This window comes from Ictidomys tridecemlineatus, unplaced genomic scaffold (genome assembly GCF_052094955.1).
Source record: "Ictidomys tridecemlineatus isolate mIctTri1 unplaced genomic scaffold, mIctTri1.hap1 Scaffold_3830, whole genome shotgun sequence".
NCBI classification, from domain to species: Eukaryota; Metazoa; Chordata; class Mammalia; order Rodentia; family Sciuridae; genus Ictidomys; species Ictidomys tridecemlineatus.
The window spans coordinates 70,748-97,492 of record NW_027522525.1 but is presented as its reverse complement, the minus strand read 5'-3'; the positions used below and the strand labels follow the sequence as shown (position 1 = coordinate 97,492).

General features: G+C 43.9%; 1 protein-coding gene across 1 annotated transcript; it reads left to right on the top strand.

Annotated features, from left to right (window-relative positions):
- Nucleotides 1-16,338: 16,338 nt before the first annotated feature.
- Nucleotides 16,339-17,427, top strand: LOC101978197 (ADP-ribosylation factor-like protein 5A). The gene has a single exon (XM_040285728.2). The coding sequence runs from the start codon at nucleotides 16,488-16,490 to the stop codon at nucleotides 16,950-16,952; it is 465 nt and encodes a 154-aa protein (XP_040141662.2). The 5' UTR covers nucleotides 16,339-16,487; the 3' UTR covers nucleotides 16,953-17,427.
- Nucleotides 17,428-26,745: the final 9,318 nt, after the last annotated feature.

Genomic DNA, 26,745 nt, shown 5'->3' with positions numbered 1-26,745 from the left:
TACAAAGACAGATGTTGAATACTGAGGTGCAAAAGACCATTGCAGAGAGCAGATGTTGGAGACTGAGGTGCAGAAGGACTGTTGCGGAGTGCAGAGGTTTGAGACTTGGGTGTAAAAGGACTGTTGCAGCTAGCAGAGGTTGGGGATTCGGGTGCCAAAGGACCTTTGCAGAGAGCAGAATTTGGAGACTGAGGTGCAGATGGCCTGTTACAGAGAGCAGAGGTTGGAGACTTGAGTGCAGAAGGACTGATAGAAAAAGCAGTGTTTGGAGACTGGGGTTCAGAATACAGTTACAGAGACAAGAGTTTGGAAATTACAGTACAGAGGAACTGTTAAAAAGAGCAGAGATTGGAGACTGGGGTGGAGAAGGACTGTTGCAGAGATCTGATGTTGGAGACTGGGGTGCAGAAGGACTGTTGTAGAGAGTAGGTTGGAGACTGGGGTGCAGAAGGACTTTTGCAGAGAGTAGGGTTTTGAGATTGGGGTGCAGAAGACTGAGGTAAAGAAGGACTGATGGAGACAACAGAGTTTGGAGACAGGGGTGCAGAAAGACTGTTGCAGAGAGCAGAGGTTGGAGACTGAGGTGCAGAAGGATTGTTACAGAGAGCAGAGGTTTGAGACTGGGGTCCGGAAAAACTGTTGCAGAGAATGGAGTTAGGAGACTTAGGTGCAGCAGGACCGTTGCTGAGAGCAGCGTTTGGAGACTGACGTGAAGAAGGATTGTTATAGGGAGAAGAGGTTGGAGACTGAGGTGCTTAAGAACTGTTACAGAGAGCAGAGGTTGGAGACTGTGTTGCAGATGGATCTTAAAGAGAGCAGAGATTAAAGACAGGGGTGAAGAAGGACTGTTATAGAAAGCAGAGATTGGGCACTTGGGTGCAAAAGGACTGCTGTAGAGAAAAGAGGTTGAAACTTTGGTGCAGAAAGACTGTTGCAGATAGAAGAAGTTGGAGAAGAGGTTCAGAAGGACTGTTACATAGAGCAGACTTTGGAGACTCGGGTGCAGAAGGACCAATATAGAAAGCAGAGTTTGGAGACTGCGGTACAGAAGGACCGTTACAGAGAGCAGAAGTTGGAGACTGTGGTACAGAAGGACTTTTACAGGGAGCAGAGGTTGCACACTGGGGTGCAGAAGGATTATTGCAGACAACAGAGGTTTGAGAATGAGGTGTAGAAGACCGTTGCAGAGAGCAGAGTTTGGAGACTGATGAGCAGAAGCATTGTTACAGAGAGCAGATTTTGGAAACTGGGGTACAGAAGGACAGTTTCAGAGAGCAAAGGTTGGAAACTGGGTGCAGAAGGATCTTCAAGAGAGCAGAGGTTGGAGACTGTGGTGCAGAAAACTGTTGCAGAGTTCAGATGTTGGAGACTGGGGTGTAGAAAGATCGTTGCAGAGAGAATAGGTTGGATACTGGGGTACTGAAGGCCTGTTACATAGAACTGAGTTTGTAGAATGGGGTGCAGGAGGCCTGTTACAGAGAGCAGAGTTTGGAGACTGTGGTGCAGAAAACTGTTGCAGAGTTCAGATGTTGGAGACTGGGGTGTAGGAGGATCGTTGCAGAGAGAATAGGTTGGATACTGGGGTACTGAAGGCCTGTTACATAGAACTGAGTTTGTAGAATGGGGTGCAGGAGGCCTGTTACATAGAGCAGAGTTTGGAGACTGGGGAGCAGGTGGACTGTTACAAAGAGCAGAGTTTGGATACTGGGTTGCAGAAGGATCTTATATATAGCAGAGTTTGGAGACTGAGGTGCAGTAGGACTGTTACGGAGAGCAGAGGTTGGAGACTGGGGTGCAGAAGGATACTTGAAGAGAGCAGAGTTTTCAGACTGAGTTGCAGAAGGACTGTTGAGAGTGCAGATGTTAAAGACTGGGTTGCAGAAGGATGGTTGCAGTGAGGAGATGTTGGAGGCTGGAGTGCAGAAGGACTCTTACAGAGAGCAGAGGTTGGAGACTGAGGTGCAGAAGGACAGTTACAGACAGTAGAGTTTAGACACAGAGGTGTAGAAGGACTGTTGCAGAGAGCAGATGTTGGAGACTGGGGTGTAAAAGGACTGTTGCAGAGAGCAGAGTTTGGGGACTGGGATGAAGAAGGACTATTGCAGAGAGCAGAGTTTGGAGACTGCGGTGCAGGATGACTGTTTCAGAGAGAATACGTTGGAGACTGGGGTGCAGAAGAATCATTGCAGAGAACAGGTTGAAAACTGGGGTGCAGAATGACGGTTACAAAATGCAGAGTTTGAAGACTGCAGTTCAGAAAGACTGTTACAGAGAGCAGAGGATGGAGACTGAGGTGCAGAAGGACTGATCCATAAATCAGAGTTTGGAGACTGGGTATTACAAGGATCTTACCGAGTGCAGAGTTTGGAGACTGAAATGCAGCAGGACTGTTTGAGAGCACAGAGTTTGAAGAGTGAGGTACAGAAAGATCATTGCAGAGAGCACAGGTGGAGACTGTGTTGCAGAAGGATCGTTACAAAGAGCAGAGGTTGGAGACTGGGGTGCAGAAGGTCTGTTTAAGAGAGCACAGGTTGGAGACTGGGGTGCAGAAAAAATTTTGCAGAGAGCACAGGTTAGAGACTGTGGTGCAGAAGGACTGATATAGAAAGCAGAGGTTGGAGACTGGGGTGCAGAAGGACCGTTGAAAAGAGAATAGGTGGGAGACTGGGGTGGAGAAGGAATGTTACAGAGAGCAGAGTTTTGAAACTGAGGTGCAGAAGGATTTTACAGAGAGCAGAGTTTTAAGACTGGGGTGCAGAAGGATCTTACAGAGAGCAGAGTTTGGAGACTGAGGTGCAGAAGGACTGCACCAGAGAGCAGAGGTTGGAGATTGGGGTGCAGAAGGACTGTTAAAGAGAGCAGAGTTCAGAGACTTGGGTGCAGAAGGCCTGTTACAGAGAGCAGAGGATGGAGACTGAGGTGCAGAAGGACTGTTACAAAGACAGATGTTGAATACTGAGGTGCAAAAGACCATTGCAGAGAGCAGATGTTGGAGACTGAGGTGCAGAAGGACTGTTGCGGAGTGCAGAGGTTTGAGACTTGGGTGTAAAAGGACTGTTGCAGCTAGCAGAGGTTGGGGATTCGGGTGCCAAAGGACCTTTGCAGAGAGCAGAATTTGGAGACTGAGGTGCAGATGGCCTGTTACAGAGAGCAGAGGTTGGAGACTTGAGTGCAGAAGGACTGATAGAAAAAGCAGTGTTTGGAGACTGGGGTTCAGAATACAGTTACAGATAGAAGAATTTGGAAATTGCAATACATAGGAACTGTTACAGAGAGCAGAGATTGGAGAATGGGGTGGAGAAAGACTGTTGCAGAGATCTGATGTTGGAGACTGGGGTGCAGAAGGACTGTTGTAGAGAGTAGGTTGGAGACTGGGGTGCAGAAGGATTTTGCAGAGAGTAGGGTTTTGAGATTGGGGTGCAGAAGACTGAGGTGAAGAAGGATTGTTTGAGACAACAGAGTTTGGAGACAGAGGTGCAGAAGGACCCTTGCAGAAATCAGTTTTTGGAGACTGAGGTGCAGAAGGATTGTTACAGAGAGAAGAGGTTGGAGACTGGGGTGCAGAAGGACTGTTGCAGAATGCAGAGGTTTGAGACTGGGGTGCGGAAAAACTGTTGCAGAGAATGGAGTTTGGAGACTTAAGTGAAGAAGGACCATTGCTGAGAACAGCGTTTGGAGACTGACGTGAAGAAGGATTGTTACAGAGAGAAGAGGTCGGAGACTGAGGTGCTGAAGAACTGTTACAGAGAGCAGAGGTTGGAGACTGGGGTGCAGATGGATCTTACAGAGAGCAGAGATTGGAGACAGGGTTGAAGAAGGACTGTTATAGAAAGCAGAGACTGGGGACTTGGGTGCAAAAGGACTGTTGCAGAGAGAAGAGGTTGAAGCTTAGGTGCAGAAGGATTGTTGCAGATAGAAGAGGTTGGAGATGACGTTCAGAAAGACTGTTACAGAGAGCAGAGTTTGGAGACTGGGGTGCAGAAGGACTAATATAGAAAGCAGAGTTAGGAGACTGCGGTGCAGAAGGACTGTTACAAAGAGCAGAAGTTGGAGACTGTGGTACAGAAGGACTTCTACAGAGAGCAGAGGTTGCACACTGGGGTGCAGAAGGATTATTGCAGACAACAGATGTTTGAGACTGAGGTGTAGAGGACCGTTGCAGAGAGCAGAGGTTGGAGACTGATGAGCAGAAGCATTGTTACAGAGAGCAGATTTTGGAGACTTGGGTACAGAAGGACTGTTTCCGAGAGCAGAAGTTGGAAACTGGTTGCAGAAGGATCTTCAAGAGAGCAGAGGTCGGAGACAGGGGTGCAGAAGAACTGTTGCAGAGATAAGATGTTGAAGACTGGGGTGTAGAAGGATCGTTGCAGAGAGAATAGGTTGGACACTGTGGTGCTGAAGGCCTGTTACAGAGAGCAGAGTAAGGAGACTGGGGTGCAGAAGGCCTGTTACAGAGAGCAGAAGTTGGAGACTGACATGCAGAAGGCCTACTATAGAGAGCAGAGTTTTGAGCCTGACGTGCAGAAAGCCTGTTACAGAGAGGAGAGGTTGGATACTGGGGTGCAGAAGGACTTTTACAGAGAGCACAGTTGAAGACTTGTTTACTGAAGGAACTTATAGAGAGCAGAGGTTGAAGACTGAGATGCACGAGGACTATTACAGAGAGCAGTGGTTGGAGACTGGGGTGCAGAAGAATCTGGAGAGCAGAGGTTTCAGACTGAGTTGCAGAAGTACTGTTACAGAGAGCAGAGGTTGGAGAGTGAGGTGTAGAAAGACTGTTACAGAGAACAGAGTTTAGACACCGAGGAGCAAAAGGACTGTTACAGAAAGCAGAGGTTGGAAATTGGGGTGCATTAGGACCGTTACAGAGAGCAGAGGTTGGAGACTGGAGTGAGGAAGGATTGTTACAGAAAGCACAGGTTGGAGACTGAGATGTAGAAGAATAGATACAGAAATCAGAGGTTGGAGACTGGAGTTCAGAAAGACTGATTAAAAAACAGAGGTTGGAGACTGGGTTATAGAAGGACCATTACAGAGAACAGAGTTTGGAGACTGCGGTGCATAAGCAGTGTTACAGAGAGCAGATGTTGGAGACTGGGGAGCAGAAGGAGTGTTATAAAGGATGGACGTTGGAGACTGCGGTGGTGCAGGACCCTTGCAGAAAGCAGAGGTTGGAGACTTCAGTGGAGAAGGAATGTTAGAGAGAAAAGATTTTGGAAACTAGAGACCAGAAAAATCTTACAGATAGCAGATTCTTGTGACTGTGGTGCAGAAGTACTGTTGTGGAAAACAGATGTCGAAGACTGGGGTCCAGAACGATCTTTGCAGAGAGCAGAGTTTGAAGATTGGGGTGCAGAAGGACTGTCGCAGAGAGCAGAGGTTGGAGACTGAGGTGCAGAAGGACTGATACAGAAATCAGAGATTGGAGTCTGCAGTGCAGAAGGACTGTTGCAGAGAGCAGAGATTGGAGACTGAGGTGCAGAATTTCTTTTACATAGAGAAGCAGTTGGAGACTGGGGTGCAGAAGGATCGTTGCAATGAGCAGAGCTTGGAGACACGGGTGCAGAAGAATCTTACAGAGACCAGAAGTTGGAGACTGAGGTGCAGAAGTACTGTTGCAGGGATAAGAGGTTGGAGACTTGGGTGCAGTAGGATCATTGCAGAGAGAAGTGGTTGGAGACTGGGGTGCAGAAATATCGTTGCAGAGAGCAGAGATTGGAGACTGCCGTGCAGAAGGCCTGTTACAGAGAGGAGAGGTTGGAGAGTGGGGTGCAAAAGTACTGTTATAGAGAGCAGTGTTAGGAGACTGGGTTGCTGAAGGATCTTACCAAAAGCAGAGTTTGGTTACTGAGGTGTAGGTGGACTCTTACAGAGAACAGTTGTTGGAGACTGGGTGTAGAAGGATCATGCAGAGAGTAGAGGTTTCAGACTGAGGTAAAGAAGGACTGTTACAGAGAGAAGAGTTTGGAGACTGAGGTGCAGAAAGACTGTTACAGAGAGCTGAGGTTGGAGACTTTTGTGCAGCAGGACTGTTACAGAGTGCAGAGTTTAAAGACTGGGTTGCAGAAGGATATGAAAAGAGCAGAGTTGGGAGACAGAGGTGCAGAAGGACTGTTAAAGAGAGCACAGGAAGGAGACTGGGGTGCAGAAAGGTCGTTGCAGAGAGCATAGTTTTCAGACTGCGGTGCAGAAGAACTGTTACAGAGAGCAGGTGTTGAGGACTGGGGTGCAGAAGGAATGTTACAGAGAGGAGAGGATGGAGACTTTAGGGCATAAAGATCTTACAGAGAGCAGAGGTTGGAGACAAGGATGCAGAAAGACTTTTGCCGAGAGCAGAGATTTGAGACTGTTGTGGAGAAGAATCATTGCAGAGAGAAGAAGTTTGAGACTGGGTTTCAGAAGGCCTGTTACAGAGATCAGAGTTTTGAGACTGGGTTGCAGAATTCCTCTTACAGAGAGCCGAGGTTGGAAACTGTTGTTCAGAAGGACTGTTACAGAGAGCAGAGTTTGGAGACTGGGATGCAGAAGGGTCTTACAGAGAGCAGAGGCAGGAGAATGAGGTGCAGAATGATCGTTGCAGAGAGTAGAGTTTTCAGACTGAGTTGCAGAAGGACTGTTGCAGAGAGCAAATGTTAAAGACTGAGGTTCAGAAGTACTGTTTCAGAGCGCAGAGGTTGGAGACTGGTGTGAAGAAGGATCATTGCAGAGAGCAGAGTTTGGAGACTGGTGTGCAGAAGGACTGTTACAGATAGCAGAGTTTGTAGACTAGGTTGGAGAAGGTTCCTACAGAGAGAAGAGATTGGAGAATGAGGTTCAGAAGAACTGCTACAGAGAGTAGAGTTTTGAGACTGAGGTGCAGAAGGAACGTTGCTGAGTACAGAGTTTTGAGACTGAGGTGAAGAAGGATTGTTACAGAGAGCAGAGATTTGAGATGGTTGCAGAAGGAGTGTTGCAGAGAGCAGAGGTTGGAGACTGGGGTGAAGAAGTACTTTTGCAGAGAGTAGACTTTGGAGACTGTGGTGCAGAAGGACTGTTACAGAGAGCAGAGGTTGGAGACAGGGGTGCAAAAGGATCTTTAAGAGAGCAGAATTTGGAGACTGAGGTACAGAAGGACTCTTGCAGAGATCAGAAGTTTGAGACTGTGGTGCAGTAAGATCATTGCAAAGAGCAGAGGTTGGTGACTGGCATGCAGAAGGCCCACTATAGAGAGCAGAGTTTTGAGACTGGCGTGCAGAAGGCCTGTTACAGAGAGGAGAGGTTGAAGACTGCGGTGCAGAAGGACTTTTATAGAGAGCACAGTTTGGAGACTGGTTTGCTTAAGAAACTTACAGAGAGCAGAGGTTGGAGACTGAGGTGCACGTGGACTGTTACAGAGAGCAGTGGTTGGAGACTGGGGTGCAGAATAATCTGGAGAGCAGAGGTTTCAGACTGAGGTGCAGAAGTACTGTTACAGAGAGCAGAGGTTGGAGACTGAGGTGTAGAAAGACTGTTATAGAGAGCAGAGTTTAGACCCTGAGGAGCAAAAGGAATGTTACAGAAAGCAGAGGTTGGAAATTGGGGTGCAGTAGGACCGTTACAGAGAGCAGAGGTTGGAGACTGCGGTATAAAAGGACTGTTACAGAGAGCAGAGTTTGGAGACTGGAGTGCAGAAGGACTGTTACAGAAAACACAGGTTGGAGACTGAGGTGTAGAAGGATAGATACAGAAAGCAGAGGTTTGAGACTGGGGTTCAGAAAGACCGATTAAAAAACAGAGGTTTGAGACTGGGTTATAGAAGGACCGTTACAGAGAACAGAGTTTGGAGACTGCGGTACATAAGGAGTGTTACAGAGAGCAGATGTTGGAGACTGGAGAGCAGAAGGAGTGTTACAGAGGACAGACGTTGGAGACTGGGGTGCCGAAAGACCCTTGCAGAAATCAGAGGTTGGAGACTGCAGTGGAGAAGAAATGTTAAAGAGAGAAGATATTGGAAACTGGAGACCAGAAAAATCTTACAGAGAGCAGATTTTTGAGACTGTGGTGCAGAAGTACTCTTGTAGAAAACAGACGTTGGAGCCTTGGGTCCAGAAAGATCCTTGCAGAGAGGAGCGTTTGGAGACTGGGGTGTAGAAGGACTGTTGCAGAGAGCAGATGTTGGAGACTGGGGTGCAGAAGGACTGTTGCAGAGAGAAAAGGTTGGAGACTGGAGTGCAGAAGGATTGTTGTAAAAAGCCGAGTTATGAGACTGAGGTGCAGAAGGACTGTTACAGAGAGCAGCGGTTGGAGACTGGGGAGCAGAAGTACTGTTGCCGAAAGCAGAGGTTGGAGACTGAGGTGCAGAAGGACTCATTGAGAGAGCAGATGTTGGAGACTGGGGTGGAAAAGGACTGATGCAGAGAGCAGAGATTGGATTATGGGGTGCAGAGAGACCATTACAGAGAGCAGAGGTTAGAAACTGCAGTACAGAAGGACTGTTGCAGAGAGCAGAGTTGGGAGACTGGGGTGCAGAAGGACTGTTGCAGAGAGTTGATGTTGGAGACTGAGGTGCAGAAGTCCTTTTACATAGAGCTGAAGTTGGAGACTTTGGTGCAGAAAGATCGTTGCAAGGAGAAGAACTTGGAGACAGGGTTTCAGAAGGATCTTACTGAGAGAAGAAGTTGGAGACTGAGGTGCAGAAGGAGTGTTGCAGAGATACGAGGTTGGAGACTGGCATGCAGTAGGATCATTGCAGAGGGCAGAGGTTGGAGACTGGGGTGCAGAAGAAATGTAACAGAGAGAACACGTTTGAGCCTGAGGTGTAGATGTATATATACAGAGAACAGAGTTTTGAGACTGGGCTTCAGAAGGACTGATAGAGAAAGCAGAGTTTGGTGACTGGGTTGCAGAAGGACTGTTACGGAGAACCGAGGGTGCAGACCGCGTTTCAGAAGGACTGTTTCAGAGAGCATATGTTGGAGACTGGGGACCAGAAAGACTTTTGCAGAGGAGAGAGTTTGGAGATTGGGTTTCAGAAGGACTGTTTCAGAGAGCATATGTTGGAGACTGGGGACCAGAAAGACTTTTGCAGAGGAGAGAGTTTGGAGATTGGGTTGCCGCAGGACACTTGATGGAAGCAGAGGTTAAAGACTGGGTTTTAGAAGGAATGTTGAAAAGTGTAGAGTTATAAACTGGAGTGATTATGAATCTTACAGAGAGCAGAGTTTGGAGACTGTGGTGCAGAAAGACTGTTGCAGAGAGCAGAGATTTGAGACTGGGGTGCAGAAAGACTGTTACAGAAAGCACAGGTTTAAGACTGGGGTGAGGACGGATAGATACAGAGCGCAGAGTTTGGAGACTGGGGTTCAGAAGGACTGATATAAAAAGTAGAGGTTAAAGACTGGGCTGCAGAAGGACCGTTACAGAGAGCAGAGGGTGGAGACTTCGGTACAGAATGACTGTTACAAAGAGCAGATGTTGGAGACTGGGGAGCAGAAGGACTGTTACAGAGGACAGAGGTTGGAGACTGGAGTGCCGCAGGACCTTCGAAGAAAGCAGAGGTTACAGACTGCGGTGGAGAAGGAATGTTAGAGAGACAGCAGATTTTGGACACTGGCGTGCAGAAAAATCTTACAGAGAGCAGAGGTTAGAAACTGTGGAGCAGAAAAACTGTTGCAGAGAGCACACATTGGAGCCTGGGTTCCAGAAGAATCGTTGCACAGAGCAGAATTTGGGGACTAGGGTTAGTAGGACTGTTGCTGAGAGCAGATGTTGGAGAATGTGGTGCAGAAGGACGGTTACAGAAAGCAGAGGTTGGAGACTGGGGTGCAGAAGGAAGGTTACAGAGAGCAGAGTTTGGAGACTGGGGTGCAGAAGGACTGTTGCAGGGAGCAGAGGTTGTTGACTGTGGTGTAAAAGGACTGTTGCAAAGAGAAGAGGTTTGAGACTGGTGTGGAAAAGAATGGTTGCAGAGAGAAGAATTTGGAGACTTGGGTGAGATGGTCTGTTACAGAGAGCACTGGTTTAAGACTGGGTTGATGAAGTATCTTACAGAGAGCAGAGGTTGGAGACTGAGGTGCACGGGGACTGTTACCGAGAGCAGTGGTTGGAGACTGGGGTGCAGAAGGATCGTGCAGAGAGCAGAATTTTCATACTGAGGTGCAAAAAAACTGTTTCAGAAATCAGAGGTTGGAGACTGGGGTTCAGTAGAATCATTGCAGAGAGCAGAGGTTGGAGAAAGGAGTGCAGAAGGCCCGATACAGAGAGCAGAGGTTGGAGACTGCAGTACAGAAGGTCTGTTACACAAAGCAGAGGTTGGAGACTGTTGTGCAGAAGGACGGTTACAGAGTGCAGAGTTTAAACACTGGGTTGCAGAAGGATCTTACAGAGAGCAGAATTGGGAGAATGAGGTGCAGAAGGATGTTACAGACAGCAGAGGTAGGAGAAGGGGTGCAGAAGGTTCGTTGCAGACAGCAGAGGTTTTATACTGAGGTGCAGAAGGACTGTTGCAGAGAGCAGATTTTGAAGACTAGGGTGCAGAAGGACTGTTGCAGAGAGCAGAGGTTGGACACTGGTGTGAAGAAAGACTGTTACAGAGAGCAGAATTTGGAGACTGGGTTTTAGAATGATCCTACAAAGAGCAGAGTTTGGAGACTGACGTGCAGAAGGACTGTTACAGAGAGTAGCGGTTGGACACTGAGGTGCAGTAGGACCCTTCAGAAAAGAGAGTTTGGAGACTGAGGTGCAGAAGAATTGTTACAGAGAGCAGAGTTTGGAGAATTGGTGCAGAAGGTCTGTTGCATACAGCATAGGTTGGAGACTGGGGTGCAGAAGGACTGTTGCAGACAGCAGAGGTAGGAGACTGGGGTGCAGAAGGACTGTTGTCGAGAGCAGAGGTTGGAGACTGAGGTGCATAAGGACTCTTAGAGAGAGCAGATGTTGGAGACTGGGGTGCAGAAGGACTGATGCAGAAAGCAGAAATTAGATTCTGGGGTGCAGAAAGACCGTTACAGAGAGCAGAGGTTAGAGACTGCAGTACAGAAGGACTGTTGCAGAGAGCAGAGTTTGGAGACTGGGGTGCAGAAGGACTGTTGCAGAGAGTAGATGTTGGAGACTGAGGTGCCGAAGGACTGTTGCAGAGAGCTGAGGGTAAAGACTGGGGTGCAGTAGGATCGTTGCAAAAAGCAGACCTTTTAGACAGGGGTGCAGAAGGATCTTACAGAGAAAAGAAATTGGAGACTTAGGTGCAGAAGGAGTTTTGCAGAGATCAGAGGTTGGAGACTGGCATGCAGTAGGATCATTGCAGAGAGCAGAGGTTGGATACTGGTGTGCAGAAGGACTGTTGCAGAAAGCAGACGTTGGAGACTGAGGTGCAGAAGGACTTTTACAGAGAGCACTGGTTGGAGACTGTGGTGCAGAATAACTGATACACAAAGTAGCATTTAGAAACTGGGATGCAGAATGACCGTTACAGAGAGCAGAGTTTGGAGACTGCGGTACAGAAGGACTATTACAGAGAGCAGAGTTTGAAGCCTGGGGTGCAGAAGGACTGTTGCAGAGAACAGAGGTAGGAGTCTTAGGTGTACAAGGATTGTTCCAGAGAGCAGCGGTTGGAGACTGAGGTGCAGAAAGATCGTCGCAGAGAGAAGAGTTTGGAGACTGGATTGCAGAAGGACTGTTACAGAGAGCAGAGGTTCGAGATTGGGGTGCAGAAGAACTGTTACAGAGAGCAAAGGTTGGAGACTGGGGTGCAGAAAGCCTGTTTCAGAGAGCATCGTTTGAAGACTGAGGTGCAGAAGGACTGTTAAAGAGAGCAGAGATTGGAGACTGAGGTGTAGAAGAATTGGTACAGTGAGGAGAGGTTTGAGACAGAAGTGTAGAAGGACTGTTATGGAGAGCAGAGTTTTGAAAATGGGGTGCAGAAGGATCGTTTCAGAGAGCAGAGGTTGCAAACTGACGTTAAGAAGGATCGTTGCACAGAGCAGAGGTTGAAGACAGAGGTGCAGAAGGATCGTTACAGAGAGCAGAGGTTGGAGACTGGGGTAAGAAAGACAGTTACAGAGAGCACAGTTTGGAGAGTGGTGTACAGAGGAAATGTTGCAGTGAGCAGAGACTGGAGACTGTGGTACAGAAGTACTGTTACAAAGAGTAGAGGCTGGAGACTGCGGTTCAGAAGGAATGTCACAAAGAGCAGAGTTTGGAAACTGGGGTGCAGAAGGATCTTAAAGAGAGCAGAGGCTGGAGACTGGGGTGAGAAATACTGTTGCAGAGAACAGCCGTTGGAGACTGTGGTGCAGAAGGATCATTGCAGAGCACAGAGGTTGGAGACTGGGGTGCAGAATAACTGATACACATAGAAGCATTTAAAAACTGGGGTGCAGAATGACCGTTAGAGAGAGAAGAGGTTGAAGACTGCAGAACAGAAGGACTATTACAGAGAGCAGAGTTTGAAACCTGGGGTGCAGAAGGACTGTTGCAGAGAACCGAGGTTGGAGACTGAGATGCAGAAGGATCGTTGCATAGAGAAGTGTTTGGAGACTGGGTTACAGAAGTCCTGTTACAGAGCAGAGTTTGCAGACTGGGTTTCAGAAGGACTGTTACAGAGAGCAGAGGTTGGAGACTGGGGTGCAGAAGGACCATTACAGAGAGCAGAGTTTCAGACTGAGACTCAGAAGGACTGTTACAGAGAGCAGAGGTTGGCAATTGTGGTTCAGAAGGACCGTTACAGAGAGAAGAGTTTGGAGACTGCGGTACAGAAGGACTGTTACAGAGAGCAGAGTTTGGAGACTGGGGTGGAGAAAGACAATTGCAGAGAACAGAGGTTGGATCCTGTTGAGAAGAAGGATCGTTGCAGTGAGCAGATGTTGGAGACTGGGGTGCAGAAAGACCATTACAGAGAGCAAAGTTTGGAAACTGAGGTGCAGAAGAATTTTTAGAGAGAGCAGACGTTGGATACTGGGGTGCAGAAGGACTGTTACAGAGAGCAGATATTGGAGACTGGGATGCAGAAGGATCTTACAGAGAGCACAAATTGGAAACTGGAGTGCAAAAGGACTGTTGCAGAAAGCAGAGGTTGGAGACTGAGGTGCAGAAGGATCGTTGCAGAGAGAAGAGGTGGAAGACAGCGGTGCAGAAGGCCTGTTAAAGAGAGAAGAGTAAGGAGACTGGGGTGCAGAAGGCCTGTTACAGAGAGCAAAGGTTGGAGACTGGGGTGCAGAAGGACTGTTACAGATAGCACAGTTTGAAGACTGGGGTGCAGAAGGATCGTTTCAGAGAGCAGAGGATTCAGAATGAGGCACAGAAGGACTCCTACAGAGAGCAGAGTTTAGAGTCTGAGATGTAGAACGAATGTTACAGAAACCAGAGGTTGGCAATTGGTGAGCAGAAGGACCTTACAAAGAGAAGAGGTTGGAGACTGCGATACAAAAGAACTGTTACACAGAGCAGAGTTTGGAGAATGGGTAGAAGAAGGATCGTTGCAGAGAAAAGATGTTTGAGACTGGGTTGCAGAAGTTCCGTTACAGAGAGCAGAGTTTGGAGATTGTGGTGCAGATGTACTGCACAGAGAGCAGAGGTTAGAGACTGGGGTGCAGAAAGATTGTTACTGAGAGCAGAGTTTGGAGACTCGGGTGCAAAAGGACTGTTACAGAGATCATAGGTTCTAGACTGGGGTGCAGAAGAACTGTTACAGAGAGCAGAGTTTGGAGACTGGGTTGCATAAGGCCTGTTACAGAGAGCAGACGTTTGTGACTGAGGTACAGAAGGACTGTTATGGAGAGCAGATGTTGGAGACTGAGGAACAGAAGGATTGGTACAGAGAGCAGAATTTGGAGACTGAGGTGTAGAAGGACAGTTACAGAGAGCAGATGTTGGAGACTGGGGTACTGAAGGATCATTGCAGAGAGCAGAGGTTGGAAAATGGGGTGCAGAATGATCTTTACAGAGAGCAGAGGTTGGAGACTGGGGTGAAAAGGACAGTTACTGAGACCAGAGGTTGAAGACTGGGGTGCAGAATGATCGCTGCAGAGAGCAGAGGTTGGAAACTGAGGTGCAGAATGATCGTTTCAGAGAGCAGAGTTTGGAGACTCAGGGGCAGAAGAATCGTTACAGCGAGCAGAGGTTGTAGACTGGGGTGTAGAATGACAGTTACAGATAGCACAGTTTGGCGATCTGAGTGTAGAAGAAATGTTGCAGAGAGCAGAGGGTGGAGACAGGGGTGCAGAAGTACTGTTGCAGAGAGTAGAGGTTGGAGATATAGGTTTAGAAAGACTGATACAGAGAGCAGAGATTGAAGACCAGGGTGCAGAAGGACTTATAAACAAAGAAGAGGTTGGAGACTGGACTGCAGAAGGACGATTACAGACAGTAGAGTTTGGAGACTGCAGTACAGAAGGACTTTTACAGAGAGCACAGGTTGGATACCGGGGTGCAGAACGACTGTTTCAGTCTGTTGGAGACTGCTGTGCTGAAGAATCATACAGAGAGTAGAGGTTGCAGACTGGGTTGCATTAGGACTGTTGCGCAGAGCAGAGGTTGGATACTGGGGTGTAGAATGACTGTAACAGAGAGCAGAGTTTGGAGACTGGGTGGCAGAACGAACTTACGTAGAGCAGAGTTTGGAGACTGAGGTGCAGAAGAAATGTTACCGAGAGCAATGGTTGGAGACTGGGGTGCAGAAAGATTTTTGCAGGGAGCAGAGGTTGGAGACTGACATGCTGAAGTACTCTAGTAGACAACAGAGGTTGGAGAATGGGGTTCAGAATAACTGTTACAGAGAGCAGATTTTGGAGACTGAGGTGCAGAAGGATTGTTACAGAGAGCAAAGGTTGGAGACTCGGGTGAAGAAGAACTCTTACGGAGATCGGAGTTTGGAGACTGGGATGCAGAAGGATCTTTCATAGAGCAGATGTTGGAGACTGCGTTTCAGACGAACTGTTGCACAGAGCAGAGGTTTGAGACTGGTGTGCAGGAGGACTGTTACAAAGAGCAGAGTTTGGAGACAGGGTTGTAGAAGGATCTTACAGAGAGCAGAGGTTGGAGACTGAGGTGGAACAGGACTGTTACAGAGAGCAGATTATGGAGTCTGGGGTGCAGAAGGATTGTTGCAGAGAACCGAGTTTTCAGACTGAGGTGCGCAGTGATTGTTGGAAATTACAGAGGTTGGAGACTGGGGTGCAGAAGGACTGTTGCAGAGAGCAGAATTTTTAGACTGAGGTGCAGAAGGACTGTTACAGAGATCAGAAAATGGGTTCCAACCAAGAATCGTGTATCCGGCGAAATTAAGCTTCAGGATAGAAGATGAAATTAAAACCTTCCACGATAAACAAAAGTTAAAAGAATTCGCAGCTAAAAAATCACCTCTGCAAAAAATCCTTGGAAAAACATTACAGGAAGAGGAAATGGAAAATCACATTGAAAACCAACAATGGGAGGTAGGACAGTAAAGGGGGGAAAGTAGTCAAAGTTAATCAAAATGGATAAAGAAGGACACTTCATACTGCTCAAGGGAACCATACACTAAAGAGACATAACAATCATAAATATATATGCCCCAAATAATGGTGCAGCTGTGTTCATCAAGCAAACTCTTCTCAAGTTCAAGAGTCTAATAGACCACCATACAATAATCATGGGAGACTTCAACACACCTCTCTCACCACTGGACAGATCTTAAAAACATAAGTTAAATAAGGAAACTATAGAACTCAATAACACAATTAATAACCTAGACTTAATTGACATATATAGACTATACCACCCAAAATCAAGTAGTTACACTTTTTTCTCTGCAGCACATGGAACCTTCTCAAAATTAGACCATATATTATGTCACAGGGCAACTCTTAGACAATATAAAGGGGTAGAGATAATACTATGCATCTTATCTGATCATAATGGAATAAAACTGAAAATCAATGATAAAAGAAGGAAGGAAAAATCAAGCATCACTTAGAGAATGAACAATAGGTTGCTGAATGATCAATGGGTTTTAGAAGACATCAAGGAGGAAATTAAAAACTTCCTAGAGTTTAATGAAAACACAGACACAACATATCGGAATCTATGGGACACATTGAAAGCAGATCTAAGAGGAAAATTCATTGCTTGGAGTTCATTTCTTAAAAAAAGAAAAAACCAACAAATAAATGATCTCATACTTCATCTCAAAATCCTAGAAAAAGAAGAGCAAAACAACAGCAAAAGAAGTAGAAGGCAAGAAATAATTAAAATCAGAGCTGAGGCAGCCGTCCAAGAGGAGCTGGGGGAGGACGGTGGCCCGCTAGGCTCGTGCAGACAACGTGGCGGCAATGTCAGCGAGCCAGGCGAGTGCCGCAGTGGCAGCGGCGGGGCCTCGCGCACGGCAGGGCTGCCTGGGTTTTGGCCTCCCCCGGTTCCCTGGAAGCGGGCCGGTGGCCAGTGTGGGAACGGCAGCAGCAGCAGAGGCGGAGGCTTCAGTGCGTCTCTCTACCCTTTAGCCTGAGCCAAGGGAGGCCAGGCAGCCTGGGTGGCTGGAGGGGGTCCACTGCCCGAGAATGGGAATTCTCTTCACCAGGATATGGAGACTGTTCAATCACCAGGAGCACAAAGTTATCATTGTTGGATTGGATAATGCAGGAAAAACTACCATCCTTTACCAATTTTCAATGAATGAAGTTGTACATACATCCCCTACAATAGGAAGTAATGTAGAAGAGATAGTGATTAATAATACACGTTTCCTAATGTGGGATATTGGTGGCCAAGAGTCTCTTCGTTCTTCCTGGAATACTTATTATACTAACACGGAGTTTGTAATAGTAGTTGTGGACAGTACAGACAGAGAGAGGATTTCTCTAACTAGAGAAGAACTCTACAAAATGTTAGCACATGAGGACCTAAGAAAAGCTGGATTACTGATTTTTGCTAATAAACAAGACGTTAAAGAATGCATGAGTGTAGCAGAAATCTCCCAGTTTTTGAAGCTAACTTCTATTAAAGATCATCAGTGGCATATCTAGGCATGCTGTGCTCTTACTGGCGAGGGATTATGCCAAGGACTTGAATGGATGATGTCACGACTTAAAATTAGATGATCTCTACTGACCTCTTCTCATAGACTTTGTATAAACAAAGTGCTGGACTTTACCTGAAAGCTGCAAAAATTAATGGTTTAGATATATTTATAATAAACTGATTTCAATTTTTTTCTATAAGAAGAAAAATTAAGACCACTTATTTGAAAACAAGATGAAGTCTCATCTTCCAATTTGCTTTCTCATTAGTTCCTTCCAAAGTACTTTATTAAAGCTGTGATTGACATTTTTCTCAATGAATCCTCTCAGGACAATGTATAGCCTGTGGTAAGTACAAAGGGAGAGGAAGATGTTTTGAACTTTAAGAGCTTTATTATCAGTATACCCCTCCCCAACTGAATGTTGTTCTCTTTTTGTTCCACTAAGTCAAAATACAAATCAGCACATATACTGTTTCCAATATTTTAAATGTCATGTTAGTTATGAAAAAAAAGTATTTTACTTAAGGTTGTGTATGTATTATGTATATACCTCAGGTTCAAGTTAATGGCTTTGATTTGTGTTCTAAAGAAAAGCAAATAACGCAAAAATTAGTAATATCCTTAGTTATTGCCCTAATGAGATAAGTACTGGCATTGGTATTAAGTGCCATTTTATACTTTTCCTGTATGTTTTCTGTATTATACTAATCAAACGTCCCCTCTCCCCAAATCATTGAGCTGCTCTTAAGAAAAAAAAGATACAGGAAAAAACTTGACATTGTATATCCATTTTTGTTGATCAGTAACACACATAGAAATGTGTAATCCAACTAAGTGAAATAACTGTAAAATTTTTGGCTTACCCAGTTGACAGAATTGCACAGTGGAGCATTGATCAGATTAATCCTTGTATTGGTCTAAATTATTGAATAGATTATTAATCCACTTATAAATCAATCATAAATTGCGATTAAAACTATCAAGTGATTTCTTCTTAATTAAAATCTATTGTGTGAAACATGTCTACCCAAAAAAGTAACATTCTATAAATATTATTAAACAATTACCTAGAGTCTTTTTAAGTATAAAAGTATATATGTCAAGCTGTTAAAATGAGAGTACAAGTAATGCATAAAAAATTTCTGAGCAACATTTGAAATTTTTTAATTTGCAGATTTCTTATTTTAGGATTTGGAATCCTTTTGAGGTTTTTTTTGTTGTTTTTCTTAAGTTTTCTTTGATCTTTCACCTTGTAAATGCATTGTTTAACAATTAATAGTGGTAAATTTTTAATGCTGTTGGCTGGAAAACTGATTGGTGTATGATATATTATTTGTACTAAGAAATAACTTGCCACAAAATAATTTTGTTTGCTTAGGTTTCTTTCTTTCTTTCTTTCTTTTTAATGTCTGAAAATTGAAGGTATTTTTGTCATAATTGTAAACAGAATTATCCTGTATTAAAATATATACTCTATTTGTGTATCTTTTATGCCCTGAAAATTTGAAGGTTAATCCATACTGGCATGTTTTAGAACATTCGAAAAAAGAAATTACTTTTAATACCAACCTTTTAAATTTCATGAAGATTTTGGTAGAAATAATAGTATATACTATAGGCATTGACAAAACTGAAAATTTCTTTCTATGAAATATAAAATGCTCAGTATCTAAATCCAAGTTGGGTGTGGTATATCAGTGTTAACTTTGGATGTTTTGTGTTTTATATTTATGTTTCAGTGTTCAAAATGCAAATATAACATTTAATATTTGTCATGCTTTTACAAAAGTGAATCCTAAATTACTAAGCTTTGTCCATATGTACTCATACTTTTGGAATTACTTGTTGTATATTAAAAATTCCCTTAAAAACCCAATTCTATTTTGCAGTTTCATCAGAAACAAATATCCTTTAATAGAGTCCCAAAATCTACACTCTTTGTCCTTTTTATTTTTTAATTTGAGTAATCATGTACTTATCCTTGGATTGCTGTCCTGTCAATACAATACAGATACATTCACTTGTCATCAAAGTGTTGGAAAAGTATTTTAATTGGATGTGTAAAGAAAGCATACACTACATTGTTAGAGGTGGTTTAGTGTAATTGACTACTGACATGATATCATGAGAATGCTTGGTATCTTACACGACATTAACAAAACATGATTTTTTTATTTTCTACCCTTCTAGACTGAGCATCAGAAATAAAACAGTACCTGTGTGCTTGTATGTAAAACCAAAATTGCAACTGTGAAAAAAAGATATCATTTCTTCTATGAAAATATCAAAATCATTTTAACAGTATTTTTCCAAATAAGATGGAGAGCCTCATGAACAGTCATTCTGGCAATTTATATGTAGTTTAAGTGGAAATAAGCAAAGAATAATTCTCTTGGGTTTTTAATGTTATTTGGGGTTATTTATGCTCAGTTTTGGAAAGAACGAAGATTTGTATCTCTATACATGTAGCAAGATTTAAATACCTGTTTTGATACTAATTTTGAGAGTCATAACTTCTTTTGATATGTTGGTAGAAATTAAAAATGAGCATATGCTAAAGCATTAAGATATACTTAATTTTGTCATAATAGCATTTATAAAGTATATCTTTCACATTATATTAAAGGTTCTTGTTTGAAATTTTCAGTTTTCGTTATCTTCCTAGCACATCGTGGCCCTCACAATGGGCAAAGAATACAGTGAAGGCAAGTGGAGTAGGGCAGTGGGGAGTGGGCATTCATTTCCTTATATGATATTTTGCCTTAAGAGTAAAAAAAGTGCTTTAGCACTGTTGGTTGGCATATTTAATGCAGGTGGACAAAGTGACTTTAGAAGTATGACACGAAATAGAGAACAGAAGAATTTCTGGCCTTTTAAGAAGTGCCTGGTAGGTAGATACAGAGTCACAGAGAAGTGCAGAGAGCTTAAGGAAAGGTGTGAAGTCCTTGAGATGTTCTTTTTCTTTTGTCTTTAGGGTATAGTATTAAAATGCCTAGAAATGGGACTGTATTGTCTCTCTCATGGGCACTTTACATTTCTTGCTGTCAGTACAGCAGCGACATACAGTACAGTCAACCTCAAAATCTGTTTATAAAAGTAATGTAAATAGAAAAATTATAGACAACTTTCTAGTTTTCTGTGCAGGCAGTTTTGGGAATGTATTGTAGTCTGCTCTGCTTTGTATATAGGGGAAAAGAGCACATTGTAGATTACCTGTGACCTTTTGTCATCTTCTCTTAATTGCCCAGGGTATCCTGGCCTCAATCTCATTTTCAGGGTTTGGGTAGAGGCAAGATTTTTTTCATGACTCAACTTTGATCCCTTCCACTTCTTGCTTCAGGATTGACCTTTCCCATAGCTCAATTATTCCTTGTTCTCCTGAAGGTACACTAAATTTTATCTATAACCATTATTTCCCAAACAACTAGTTCTGAATAGCTCATCTAGTTTCTAGCTATCTACCCACCATTGCCTTTGTTTGCTTGTTTGGATTTTGTTCATTAAAGGGCATTTTAAGAGTTGTTGAGTCCATCAGAAGACCAGATTGCAATGTATACAGCATATATGTGCCAATAGTAGAATCCTGTATATTATACTGTATTTAACATTTAATGCTTCTTAATTATTCATATGCTGCAAAAGTAGATTCAGAAAGATATGAGAAATACCTAAACTCTGCCAGTTCCTTGAGCTACTAGTAAGGTCTGGAGGATATTAAGTTATATGTGCATTATTTTCCCACTACCAAGAATGGTTATGTTTTGGAGCATACCAGTTCAAGTAATTTAAGTTGGAAAAAGATGCCAAATCTTTATGTAGTGTTTAACTTAAAGATATCCTTAAACCATTGCCCACATTCCATTTTCCCCCCTCATGTTTACTTAAAGAACAAAGATCAATATTGGATTTCTAAAGGAATTTGTAATAAGAAACAGTTTTACAAAATAATTTGCCTATTGGGATGGACTTTAAAAGACATTAGAATAATCAACCACTATGTATTGGCTATGTAAATGCAGGTATAAAAAAGAAAAAGGCCTTTAAACTTTGAAGCTCCACTTACACAAAAGAATGTATTAAAGATTATATTAAGATCATGATATGGAGTCAAAGAACGCAAGCTAGAATAGAACACTTTATTAAAAAGTTTCTGCTTCTCTTTAACCTTAAAATGATATGAAATTTTGAAGAAATTGATAGGATACAGTTGGGTTAGTTATACAATATTTCTTATTGATTTTGTAGCCTTTCCTCCTTTACATGTTGTTCTGAAAGCTAAAGTTTAAATCTTTATGGTATTGTATGCTAGATAATGCCATTCTTTGGTAGAAAACTCCCATAGTCTGTATCCAAGAAGTGCCTAAAATTGATTTGTGTTGATTTTTAAGTCCATCTAATAAATTATATGTTTTATAAAAAAAATCAGAGCTGAAATAAATGAAATTGAAACAAAAGAAACAATTGAAAAAATTGACAAGACTAAAAGTTGGTTCTTTGAAAAAATAAATAAAATTGACAGACCCTTAGCCATGCTTACAAAGAGAAGAAGAGAGAGAACTCAAATTACTAACATACGGGATGAAAAAGGTAATATCACAACAGACACTTCAGAAATACAGAAGATAATCAGAAATTATTTTGAATCCTTATACTCCAATAAAATAGAAGATAGTGAAGGCATAGATAAATTCCTTAAGTCTTATGATCTGCCCAGATTGAGTCAGGAGGATATAGACAACCTAAACAGACCAATAACAATAGAGGAAATAGAAGAAACCATCAAAAGATTACCAACGAAGAAAAGCCCAGGACCGGATGGATATACAGCAGAGTTTTACAAAACCTTGAAAGAGGAACTAACACCAATACTTTTGGGAGGGAGAACTTCCAAATTCCTTCTACCAGGCCAAAATCACCCTGATTCCGAAACCAGACAAAGACACTTCAAAGAAAGAAAACTACAGACCAATATCTCTAATGAACCTAGATGCAAAAATCGTCAATAAAATTCTGGCGAATCAGATTCAAATACATATCAAAAAAATTATACACCATGATCAAGTAGGATTCATCCCTGGGATGCAAGGCTGGTTCAATATACGAAAATCAATAAATGTTATTCACCACATCAATAGACTTAAAAATAAGAACCATATGATCATCTCGATAGATGTAGAAAAGCATTCGACAAAGTACAGCATCCCTTTATGTTCAAAACTCTAGAAAAATTAGGGATAATTGGAACAGACCTCAAGATTGTAAAAGCAATCTACGATAAGCCACAGGCCAGCATCGTTCTAAATGGAGAAAAATTGAAGGCATTCCCTCTAAGATCTGGTACAAGACAGGGATGCCCTCTCTCACCACTTCTGTTCAACATAGTCCTCAATACACTGGCCAGAGCAATTAGACAGATGAAAGAAATTAAAGGCATAAAAATAGGAAATGAAGAACTTAAATTATCACTATTTGCAGATGATATGATTCTATACCTAGCAGACCCAAAAGGGTCTACAAAGAAGCTATTTGAGCTAATAAATGAATTAAGCAAAGTGGCAGGATATAAGATCAACACGCATAAATCAAAGGCATTCCTGTATATCAGCGACAAATCCTTCGAAACGGAAATGAAGACAGCTACTCCATTCACAATATCTCGCCAAAAAATAAAATACTTGGGAATCAACCTAACAAAAGAGGTGAAAGATTTATGTAATGAAAATTACAGAACCCTAAAGAAAGATATAGAAGAAGACCTTAGAAGATGGAAAAATATACCCTGCTCATGGATAGGCAGAACTAACATCATCAAAATGGAGATATTACCAAAAGTTCTCTATAAGTTCAATGCAATGCCAATCAAAATCCCAATGGCATTTCATGTAGAAATAGATAAAAGAATCATGAAATTCATATGGAATAATAAAAGACCCAGAATAGCAAAAACAATGCTAAGCAGGAAGTGTGAATCATGCGGTATAGCGATACCAGACTTCAAACTATACTACAGAGCAATAGTAACAAAAACAGCATGGTACTGGTACCAAAACAGGCGGGTGGACCAATGGTACAGAAGAGAGAATACAGTAACCAATCCAAAAAACTACAACTACCTTATATTTGATAAAGGGGCTAAAAGCATGCAATAGAGGAAGGATAGCATCTTCAACAAATGGTGCTGGGAAAACTGGAAATCCATTTGCATCAAAATGAATCTGAATGCCTATCTCTCTCCATGCACAAAAGTTAACTCAAAATGGATCAAGGAGCTTGATATTGGGGTTGGAGATTGGGTTGCAGAAGGATCGTTGCGGCGAGCAGAGTATCGAGACTAGGGGGTAGAAGGAGTGTTGCAGAGAGAAGAAGTTGTGGACTGGGGTGTAGAAGGACTGTTGCAGAGAGCAGATGTTGGAGACTTGGGTACTGAAAGACTGTTGCAGAGACAAGAGGTTGGAGACTTGGGTGCAGAGGGACTGTTACAGAGAGCAGACTTTGGAGACTTAGGTGCAGAAGGATTGTTGCAGAGAGCAGATTTTGGAGACTGGGGTGCAGAAGGATCGTTATAGAGAGCAGAGATTGGAGACTGAGTTGCAGAAGGACTTTTACAGAAAGCACAGGTTGAAGACTGGGGTGCAGTAGGAGTTTTACAGAGAGCACAGGTTGGAGACTCATGTGCAGAAAATCTATTGCACAGAGCAAATTTTGGAGACTGGGTTGCAGAAGGAGTGTTGCAGAGAGCAAAGATTGGAGATTGAAATGCAGAAGGACCCTTTCAGAGAGCAGAGTTTCGAGACTGCTTTACAGAAGTACTTTTACAGAGTGCAGAGGTTGGAGACAGGTGTGAACAAGGATCTTGCAGAGAGCAGAGGTTAGAGACTGGAGTGCAGAAGGACAGTTGAAGAGAGAAGAGTTTGGAGACCGGGGTCAAAAGGCCTGTTATAGACAGCATAGGTTGGAGATTGGGGTGAAGAAGGCCTGTTACAGAGAGCAGTGCTTGGAGACTGGGGTGCAGAAGGATAGTTACAGAGAGCAGATTTTAAAGAGTGGGTTGCAAAAGGATCTTACAGATACAAAAGTTTGGAGACTGAGGTACATAAGAACTGTTACACAGAGAAGAGGTTTGAGACTGAGATGCAGAAGGATCGCTCCAGAGAGAAGAGTTTTCAGACTGAGGTGCAGAAGGACTGTTACTGAGAGCAGAGTTTGGAGACTAGAGTGGAGAGGGACTGCTGAGGAAAGTAGAGGTTGGAGACTGAGGTGCAGAAGGACTGTTACAGAGAGCAGAGTTTGGAGACTGGGGTGCAGAGGGACTGATACAGAAAGAAGAGGTTGGTGACTGTGCTTCAGAAGGACTGTTGCAGAGAGCAGTGGTTTGAGACTGGTTTGCAGAAGGACTATTTCACAGAGCAGAGGTTGCAGAATGAGGTGCAGAAGGACTGTTACAGAGAATAGAGTTTGGAGAATGTGGTGCAAAAGGACTGATACAGAAAGCAGTGGTTGGAGACTGGGGTGCAGAAGGACCCTTACAAAGAACAGAGGTCGGAGACTGCGGTACAGAAAGACTGTTACAGAGAGCATAGGTTGGAGACTGGGGTGCACAATAACTGTTGTAGAGAACAGAGGTTAGAGGCTGGGTTGCAGAACGACCATTGCAGAAAGCAGAGGTTGGAGACTGGGTTTCCGAAAGATCTTACAGAGAGCAGAGTTTGGACACTGAGGTTCAGAAGGGCTTTTGCAGAGAGCAGAGTTTGGAGATTAGGGCACAGAAGGACTGTTGCAGAGAGCAGAAATTGTAGTCTGAGTTGCAGAAGGACTGTTACAGAAAGCAGAGTTTAGAGTCCAGGGTGCAGAACGACTGATACAGAAAGCAGAGTTTGGATACTGGGGTCCAGAAGGACCATTACAGAGAGAAGAAGTTGGAGACTGTAGTACAGCAAGACTGTAACAGAGAGCAGAGGTTGGAGACTGGGGTGCCGAAGGACTGTTGCAGAGAGTACACGTTGGAGACTGAGGTGCAGAAAGACTTTTACAGAGAGCAGAGGTTGGAGACCTGAGTGCAGAAGGACTGATAGAGAAAGCAGAGTTTGGAGAGTGGGGTGCAGAAGGACCATAACAAAGAGAAGAGTTTGGAAACTGCAGTACAGAAGGACTGTTACAGAGAGCAGATGATGGATACTGGGGTGGAGAAGGACCGTTTCAGAGAGCAGATGTTGGAGACTGGGTTTCAGAAGGACTGCTGCAGAGAGCAGAGGATTGTTGCAGAGAGCAGAGGTTGAAGACTGGTTTTCAGAAGGACCCTTACAGAGAGCAGAGTTTTGAGACTGTGGTGCAGAAGGACTGATACAGAAAGCAGAGGTTGAAGACTGGGGTTCAGAAGGACCTTTACAGAGCATAGAGTTTAGACACTGCAGTAAAGAGAACTGTTGTAGAGAACAAGGTTGGAGACTGGGGTCCAGAGTGTCCATTGCAGAGGGCAGACGTTGGAGACTGGGGTGCAGAAAGAATGTTACAGAGAGCAGAGTTTGGAAACTAGGGTGTAGAAAAATCTTACAGAGAGGAAAGTTTGAAGCCTGGGGTGCAGAACGATGGATACAGAAAGCAGAGTTTGGAGACTTGGGTGCAGAAGGACCGTTACAGAGAATAGAGGTTGGAGACTGTGGTACAGACGTACTGTTGCAGAGAGCAGAGGTTGGAGACTGGGGTGCAATAGGACTGTTGCAGAGAGCAGAGGTTGGAGAATGGGGTGCAGAAAGATCGTTGCAGAGAGAAGAGGCTAAAGACTGAGGTGCAGAAAACCTGTTACACAGAGAAGAGCTTGGAGACTGGGGAGCAGAATGCCTGTAACATAGAGCAGCGTTTGGAGACTGGGTGGCATAAGAATCTAACAGAGAGCAGAGTTTGGTGACTGAGGTACTGAAGAACTGTCAGAGAGAGCATAGGTTGTAGACTTTGCTCCACAAGAATCGATGCAGAGAGCTGAGTTTTCAGAATGAGGTTTAGAAAAACTGTTGCAGAGAGCAGATGTTGGAGACTGGGGTGCAGATGAACTGTTGCAGAGAGCAGAGTTTGGAGACTTGGGTGTAAAAGGATTGTTGCAGAGAGCAGAGGGTGGAGACTGGGGTGCTGAAGGACTGTTACAGAGAGCAGATGTTTAAGACTGAGGTGCAGAAAGACCTTTGCAAAGAGAAGAGGATGGAGACTGAGTTGCAGAAGGACTGTTGCAGAGAGGAGAGTTTGGACACTGGGGTGCAGAAGGACTGTTATAGAGAGCAGAGTTTGGAGACTGGGTTGCTGAAGGATCTTACAGAGAGCAGAGGTTGGAGACTGAGGTGCAGGTTGACCTTTACAGAGAGCAGTGGTTTGAGACTGGTTGCAGAAGGATGGTGCAGAGAACAGCTGTTTCAGACTGAGGTCAAGAAGGACGGTTACAAAGAGCAGACCTTGGAAACTGAGGTTTAGAAGGACTGTTAGACGTAGAAGAGTTTGGAGATTCAGGTTCAGAAGGGCTGTACAGGAAGCAGAGTTTGGAAATTGGGGTGCAGAAAGACTGTTACAGAGAGCAGAGTTTGGAGACTTCGGTATAGGACTGTTACCGAGAGCAGAGGTTGGAGACTGGGGTGCAGAAGAATTCATACATTGAGCACAGGTTGGAGACTGTGGTGCACACGGTTAGATACAGAGAACAGAGGTTAGAGACTAGGTTCAGACAGATTGATACAGAAAGCAGACGTTGGAGACTGGGGTGTAGAAGGACCCTTACAAAGAGCAGAGGTTAATGACTGCGGTACAGAAGGACT

Bases quoted from the DNA above. Each gene is read 5' to 3' on its own strand.
- LOC101978197 (XM_040285728.2), top strand. From the start codon at position 16,488: ATGGGAATTCTCTTCACCAGGATATGGAGACTGTTCAATCACCAGGAG.